At 41.8% G+C, this 8,670-nt stretch overlaps 1 protein-coding gene across 1 annotated transcript; it reads right to left on the reverse strand.

Moving 5' to 3' along the window:
• Window positions 1-2,850: 2,850 nt before the first annotated feature.
• LOC150053419 (olfactory receptor 52M1) lies at window positions 2,851-3,804 on the reverse strand. Its single transcript, XM_090349088.1, has one exon. The coding sequence runs from the start codon at window positions 3,802-3,804 to the stop codon at window positions 2,851-2,853; it is 954 nt and encodes a 317-aa protein (XP_090205214.1).
• Between the last annotated feature and the right edge of the window lie 4,866 nt (window positions 3,805-8,670).

An 8,670-nucleotide genomic window follows, 5' to 3' on the forward strand; every position in this document is an offset into this window, starting at 1 on the left:
GTGAGAGCTGATACTGCAGTTTTCCTGTCCAAGTTTTAAGGGGCACATAGCCATGATTCAAGTTCCAGTCCCAATGCCATCATACTCAAGACACAAACCGAGCCAATATTTGAGTTCAAGTATGAAGGGGGAATAGAATGGCTGGCCAGATAGCATTGCCCAGACAGAAGGCATTCCCACTTACTCACCTATATAGTGCTGGCCCTTTAGTGCTAGGATGAGGCTCACTTGCTCTCATCAGAAAGAGACAATCTGCTTTGCTCGAACTGCAGATTGAAACATGAACCTCATCTAGAGACCTTCCTTCACAGATGCACCCAGAATGCTTGGCAACTACAAAGATTTAACTTGATAGCCCAATCTAGTTGATACATAAAATTAAACTTTAGGTGGTATATCAAAAGACTAAGAATCAGAAAACTTCAGCATGAAAGTAACTGGAAGACCCAGAGGAAAAATGACTACCAGAAACACACTGTGACTGGGATATAAAGAAAATCAATTCAGACAGGCACTGGTGGCACAAGCCTGTAATCCTAGCTACTCAAGAGGCTGAGATCTGAGGATCACAGTTCAAAGCCAGCCCAGGAAGGAAAGTCCATGAGACTTACCTCCAATTAATCACCAGAAGACCAGTAGTGGCACTGTGGCTCAAGTGGTAGGGCGCTAGCCTAGAGCTGAAAAGCTCAGGGACAGTGCCCAAACACAGAAAGCAAGAAAGAAAGGAAAGAAAAGAAAAGACAATCAGTTCAGTCTCATCTCAAGGAATGGGCAGGGAAGTGTCCTAATCCACTCAGATTAAAATGTCTGGAATAAAGGCTGATCAAAGCATCTCTAGTTCATCTGAGGTGCATAATGTATGCCCTGGAATTTTACATTTTTGCTTTTGAATTTTCTTTTGATTTTTGGAAAATTTCTGTTTTGCTCTCACTTGTAATAGACCCAGGAGTCAGGCAGACTTGTGGTTTTGAATGGAAATTACTGGTATAATTTGTAACCACACTGTGACATTGGTATTCCTAGGTCCACTTTGCAAATGAAGAAAATGAGCTTCCTGGAGTAATAGAATGCCTGCGGCTACTCAGTTTATGAGAAGTAAATCCAGCTCAAGTTCTGTTTTTTAAACAACTTTAAGGACCCTAACTTCTGTGATATGCACTGCTCTTAACTGAGATGGCCAATTACTGCCTCTGTCTCATGGTATTGTCAGTCCTATTCATCACTCCATGAGCTATGGTTCTTTCCATAAAGCAAATGATGTCCAAAGAGCAAGGTAAAAATTAATGTATTACAGAAGGCACCGGTGCCTCACACCTGTAATCCCAGCCACTCAAGAGGTTAAGATCTAAGGCTCACAATTTGAAACCAGCCCAGACGGGAAAATCCCATGAGACTCACATGTCCAATTAACCATCAAATGTCTGAAATGGAGTTGTGGCTCCAGTGGTAGAGTACTAGACTTGAACAAAAGCAAATGGTACTCAGACTCTGAGTTCAAGCACCAGGACCAATACAAAAACAAATAAATGTTAATGTGCTTACGCAATAAAGTGAAAATCTCAAATGTGTTGAAATGCAATACGTCTTTAGTGCAGAACTGAACCCCATGCATCCTGAGCAGGTGTGGCTTTTCCCACCCAAATGGTCTCTTGGATCAATATACCTGAAGACTCAAAATGGTGAATAGTCATGAAGCACTTAGCTCCTGTCACTAAGCTAAGCTCTAACATATAGTCAGTGTACCTACAAATCGGACAATTTGTAACTTTGTTTTATACTCATCCATTTCTTTGAAGATAGCAGTACCTTGTGAGCAGGAATTGTACAGATGTAACAGTGTTGAAAGTGAGATTCTGTGAGAAAGGAAGTATCTTTTCTTCCCTGGAACCCTCAAATGGTTATGGTCTGGACAGAAACAAAGGAATAGACAGACAGACAAGCAGAATACAGACAACATTCAAAACACGATTCATTTCCCTTCTTTTAGCCAAGAACTTTGGTTAAGCTACATTCTCCTTCACGGGTGATATCTCCATAACTAATGGCTATTAGATCAGTCTTGAAGAACACTTCAATGTTATTAGTATAAGTACTTTTATCAGCATTTCAATTGCTAACAGTTAACTTAGGAAATTTGTCTTGTAGCTAAAGTGACTTTGAAATGACCTAGATCTGAGGGATTATTTAGAAAACACAGTGAATAAAAATGGTACCATAATACCATAATCTTTAACCAAAACTCTGAGGTAGAAGGCATAAATATTAGCATACAGTCCATACTGTAAGGGTACTTTGTCCATTTTCCTTGTATATAAAACATGAATCAGGGCCAGGAGTTTGGCCTATAGTGGTAGAGTGCTTACCTAGCATGCACAAAGACCCGAGTTCAATTCCTCGGTTCCACATACATAGGAAAAAACCAGAAGTGGTACTGTGGCTCAAGTGGTAGAGCTCTAGCCTTGAGAAAGCCCAAGGACAGTGTTCAGGCCCTGAGTTCAAGGCCTAGGACTGGCAAAAAAAAATAAATAAAATATGAATCATAATATGTCATAAGATTTCAGGATTTCTGCAAGAATTGCATGAAAAGTACCAAATAAACACTTGCTGCTATTTTTTACTCATTTTGTTGCCATTGTTGATTTATGTTCTTTGCAGCTCAGTGTCCTCCAATCATAACAAAATACATGACTTCTGCCGTTAGAAGTTGTACAATCTTTCATAATATTCCTTTGGAACAATCAACATTGGGCCAGCTATCTCAAACTGACAGAGAGATTCTCAGTTTGGAAACAGCCTTCCATATTTAAATGCTTTCTCCTCGAGCTGAGACTGGGAAAGAGAGAACAACAGTCATCTCATCTTAGTTCCCATCTTCAGGATCTGAAGAAGCCTCTCTCTGATCTGGTTGGTGCGGACAGCATAGACAATAGGATTCAGGATTGGAGGAATGAGGAGATAGAAGTTAGCCAGCAGGGTATGGACTGGAGGAGGCACGTGGTGACCGAACCGGTGAATAAGAGAAGAAACAGCAATGGGAACATAAAAGATCAGGATGGCACACACATGAGAACCACATGTCCCCAGGGTTTTAAGCCTGGCCTCAGGGGTGGCCAGTCGCATCACAGCCCTGAAGATCATCACATAGGAGGCAGCTATAGCCGTTGAATCCAGGATCAACACCAGAAAGCCAATGCTCAGCCCATAGACATTGTTAACTCTGCTGTCACCACATGTCAAGGAGACCACCGCCATGTGCTCACAGTAGGAGTGGGAGATGATGTGAGTTTTGTAAAGCGGTAGCCGTAAGCGGATCATCAGAGGCAAAGGTCCAATGTAAAGAATCCCTCGAAGAAGAGCAGCCAGTCCTAAACGACACACCAGTGCATGGGTGAGGATCATGGCGTGACGCAGTGGGTCACAAATGGCTACGTAGCGATCGAAGGCCATGGCGACGAAGATGCCTGACTCCACGGTGGCAAAGCAGTGGATGAGAAACATTTGGCCCAAGCAGGCATCTAAACCAATGTCTCCAGCACCAAACCAGAAGATTCCCAGAAGTTTGGGAATGGTGGAAGTGGACAGAACCAGGTCGATGATAGCCAGCATGCAGAGAAAAAAGTACATGGGCTGATGCAGGCTACGTTCAACCTTAACCACAGCCAGGATGGTGGCATTCCCCACCACAGCCACCAAGTACATGGAGCCAAAGGGGATGGAGAGCCAGACGTGCATGGACTCCAGCCCTGGGATGCCGGTGAGCTGGAAGGAGCTGGGTACCCAGCAGACGTTATGAAAGGTAAGCATGGCTACTTGTAAATAAGTCTTCTCATTTGTACCTGAAAATGAAGGACTTTTCCCCTAGAAAGAGAAGTCAATAGTGTACTCTTGGATCATATGATTTTTTTTGAAGATCATTAATACAATAAGTCTTAAGAATAAATGGTAGACTTTCACAGTATAAATGTCATGTTACATAGAAATAGCCATGAAAATGCAAACTGCACTAGGAAAAATACACACTCAAATGAGCATACAAAGGGTATAATTTATTTGTTTTGTAGCATGTACCTTAACCCAGTGATATTGTTCCACCAATGAATAAATTGACCTATGGCTGATATATACTCATTTGGTCATTTATCACTGCACATGCATATGATAAGGTTGCTGTTAAGATATGACAGGATGCTGACTAGAGTGACAATTCCTTGAAGAAGGTCCAACAGATTTAAAATACTGAGTAAAAATTTGAGGACAATCTACAGTAAGTTAAAGCCTAATCTTGGGACTAGTGTCAATTTTTAAATAAACTGAAAAGATATCTAATGTTCAGGCCAAAATCACCAGGCAGAGATTCAGTCTGTGAAAGATAGGGCTTTCAGAGGGTAGAAAGAAAGTAAAATTGGAGAGCTGATAGAAATTTGTTTCGTGGATCTGATGCCCAAGGCAGAACCTCACAGGGGCTTCTTTCTCCCTTCACAGGGGCCGAATATGAAGATCAAATTTCAGAAGCAGAGACAGCTAATGTCAGGAAGAAGGAAAATGAAATCAATACCAAATTCTGGGATGTTTACAGGATCAATATTTTCCCTCTGACATGTACTGACACCGATCCCAATGCAACTGGCTCAAAGGGAGATAGGTATCTATGGAAACGGCATGTAAATGTATGTGTCTTTTCTTTGTTTTTGTTTTCTTAATCTAAATGTTCAAAGTAAAATCTATTCCTCACACAAGTCAAAGGAAATAGATGAAAGGTTGAAGAGCATGGAGGAAACACTGTTTCCTGTATCTTAAGCCTGGTTACGTAGACTTTGGTGAAATAGCAGTCTGTCTTGGGAACTTTCTGTAGCTGACTTCACATCCTGGCAGGGGGGACTCAGACAAACTTATCCTACTAGTGAAACACGGCCAACCTTACTTCACAATGAACCGATTTTTTAAAAAGCTGTGGCCTGGAGAAATTGCCATAAAGACTGCATGCAGTGTCTCACACACTAATACTAAGCCTTCACTCATTTATTCATTTGAGACCAATAAGCAAAATGAGCAATATGTTCAAGAAACTTCAAACAACTTTAAACTCTGTCCAGGGAACACTAATACTGACTGCATTATCTTCATTCTACAGAACTCTTCTCTATAAGCCAGGCTCACCCTAAGGTTTTCAAAGAATATTAAGTGGGCACAGCATTGGCTGCGGCTGTAAAGTTTTTCATGGGCTGTCTCTGAGATTCTAAGAGACGTAGGCTGGCTTGTCTTCTTTATCCTATTCGCTGATTCTTCTCTATTGACTCCTCCATGTCCTAGGGTGATGGCACACAGGTGTGGACACTTAGAAGCTATATAAGAACTCCCTGTCTTCTAATTTCCACGAGACCATGACTCAATGTGAGGTACCAGTAGATAATTTAAAAAGAGAATATTAAGCATCCAAGACTTCTAAATTCCCTTCCCACAGCCATGTCTTGACCTTCTGCCAGAAGCCCCAACACCTGAAAAGTAGCTCTTTCTATTTGCAGATGTGTCCTTACCTGGTAAGGCCTGGCTTCGGTAATAGTGACTGCTGGAGGTCCTAGGACTTCACCTTCTTTTGTTGGTTTCTGCAACTCTGCCAATGTCTGTGCAGCAGGTTCCAGCAGCCACTTCTGCAATCATTCCACATGTTCTCTTGTGGATATCAAGTACTTCAGTCTTTGCCACATATCTCCTCTTGCTTTGGCTCAGAGGCTCTTGCAGAGCATTTAAGATACAGGATCTGAAGTTTGGACACATTACAGAATGCACATTGAAAGAAAAAGGTCCGTAAGCTCATGGCAGTAAGAAGCTTGAGAACATTTTTCTATGGCTTTGAGGTTTACAGTAAAGGGAGACTAATCAGTTTTACATTCCCCCCATCCTCTAGCCAACGGCTGCTATGAAATATAATTTGAACATGTTATGCTAAATGAAGCACTAATGTGGAAAACAATAGTTTTGCTTTATTTTAGGAAAAGAACTGTGTTTGGATGGAACTGCCAGCAAGACTTGCCAGGTGAATTCCTCTGTCCCCATGGCTCCTCTTGTTGTTTCAGAGTCTGTCTTCTCCCCTTCTGATGAGGCTAGAGTCCCTTCACTGCTGCTCAGCAGACTAGGTCCCTTCTGTGTAGGCAGGGGAGCGACGTTGCTGAAGGATCTCACGGCCCCAAGTCACACAGAGGTTAAATGCACACCAAGTTAACTAAGCATATGGAAGGAAAACAGAAGGCATCTGATTTGTTAAGAATCAAACCAAATTTCCCCAGTCCTCTGATCTGACCTAAAGCTCAAGGTCACCTTCGTTTTTCCTCATTCCTTCCCTATGCCTGCCAACAGAGAGCTATTTTCCTAACAAACGTTCCTTCACCATTTCAGCTCTTCCTATCAGCTTCTGAACACATCATGAAACTGAACAGATATCCTTCACCTGAGATCCTAACACTATGAGGGTCTCCTTATGACTCCCTAGGAAGAAGCAGCCCTCATCCTTAAATGCAGGATACTACAGCCAGCACTTGTGGGTAAGGAGGGTGGAAGTAGAAGGCTTCCTTGCAGGGTCATCGCCCATCTGAGCTCCCTATCCACATACACTCGTCAAACCATCCACAGCTTTAATCATGCCCCACCCCACTCCCTACCTTCCAATGAGGCTGACTGGTCTTCAGTCTCTGAGGATCACCCATGCTCTTTCCTAGGGTTGCCCTGTCTTCCCCATCACTGACAAACCCTAACATATCAACTCTTCCCCAGCTCACATACCACCGTCTTAAGGAAGCCTATTTCGATATTGAAGAGCTCTCTGAATGGCCCACTGGCATGCATATTTCTCTAAAATAGATTGTAAGTTTCAAAAGAGCAATGATGGCACCTGTCTTGTACTCTGTTGAAAGCCCTGAGTTATCACTCTGCCTGATCTGCTGGATGGTAATAAAATATACCCATTTCAAGTCCATGGAGAAGGGTCTTAGAGTTTAGTTTTGCATTGGCACCCATGAACTAGAATCCTCTTCAACATCTTCGAGTATGATTTGTTGGGACTCTACTTTTTAAGGTCTCTTCCAAGAGAATTTCTCCCCTCTGGACTAATCCTGGAGACTATGTAGGAAGATGATCTAAAGTTGCGCTCTCCAGGAGTCCCAAGTCTTCTCATCTTTATAACTCAGGACTCCTGGTGCATTTCTACATTCCCTTCATTAGATGCTCTTACCTCAGATGGATCATATCAGAAGAGCTTGGGGCTCTGCGTATGCCTCTTATAAATAGTCTGTGCTTATAAGCATTCTGCTTGAGAGTCCAGGGAATTCCATCTGAGAGTTGTGAAGAGGTTCAGAGTCCAACATAATAGAATAATAGCCACACTTGCCCCAGAAGGATGAGCAGAGAGGACGTGTGAGTATTGCTATGTTTAGCATGTCCAGATTGGTACAGAGGGGCCTAAGGGAAGGGACAGACCTCTTGAGTTACAATCTCTTGAGTCTAAGTCCTATCTGGCCTCTCTGGAGTTGTCACCTTCTCTGAGGATACCAAGTACAAATCAAAAAGGCTTTCCTGAAGTAGCAGTGAAGTGTCTTCTCAGACTCAAATACAAGGAATTCAAAATAGATAGCCAGATTAGCCTCTAGGTTTTATCTCTTTACAGTATTTGAGAGCAATGGTAAAATCCTGAGTTGACACTAAGACATCACAATGCCAGTACTTCAAAAGCTTTGATTCTGTGGCAATTGTCAGGAGAGGATTCTGTGAAGGACACACACCAGTCTACCCACATTTCTATGAAACCTAGGTGACCACACATCTCTTTCCTCACAAAGGAGAAAAGACAACATTTGGGAAGCAGCAGTGACTTAATGAGAGACTCATGACTCTCATTGGGCATCTTATTCTAGGACATATGATAAGACATTGTCTTTAAAGGTTTGGTTAGACAAAGCCAGCCAGTCTCATACTCACTGTGGACTTTCAATTTATTTTTGGTAGCTAATAAACTTGATTATATGTAGGAAGATGTTAGGGAGAAAGCATGCCTTAAGACAACATAATCATCATCACTGGCAAAGTTTCTGGATTTTTAGGAAGAGTAAGTCGAGAAGAATGAGAGCTTCAGATTAGGAGTCTATGTGGTCAGGGGAAATGCTAAAGGCTGTAAAAATTATTCCAATAAGGGTTCATTTTCTATTCAATTCTCCTACTTCTGCAGAATCTCAAGGAAGCCAGAAGCTAGCCAAGACTACCCAAACATGAAACTTCAGATTTTGTGTAAACCTTCTGATAATTATTAAAAAGTGCAAGGTTCTTTCTTCTGTGTATGTGTGGATATCCTACCTTCAACCAAGTAAGGAATAAATATCTAGCTCTGAAACATGGCTTAGGTTTTACTGCCTCCAAAAAATAAACTGTGTCTTTGATCTGATGTTATGCTATTGTTGAAACTTTATATTTTACATATTTAAGATTATGAATTATCAATCAGGTCACTTGTTGAATCAGGTCACTTGTTAAGGCTATAGTAAAACCCCATCCCTTGATCTTCATGAACCCACACTCAACCTTCTCGTTGTTTTATGGAGAATCTGCACAGAACGTGAAGAATGACATTAAAAGCATTAGGATTGTACTAAATCTATGTAAATACAGAAGAAATACATACTCAAC

The sequence above is a fragment of the Megascapheus bottae genome, chromosome 16 (genome assembly GCF_031878675.1).
Source record: "Megascapheus bottae isolate mThoBot1 chromosome 16, mThoBot2.hap1, whole genome shotgun sequence".
Lineage (NCBI taxonomy): Eukaryota > Metazoa > Chordata > Mammalia > Rodentia > Geomyidae > Megascapheus > Megascapheus bottae.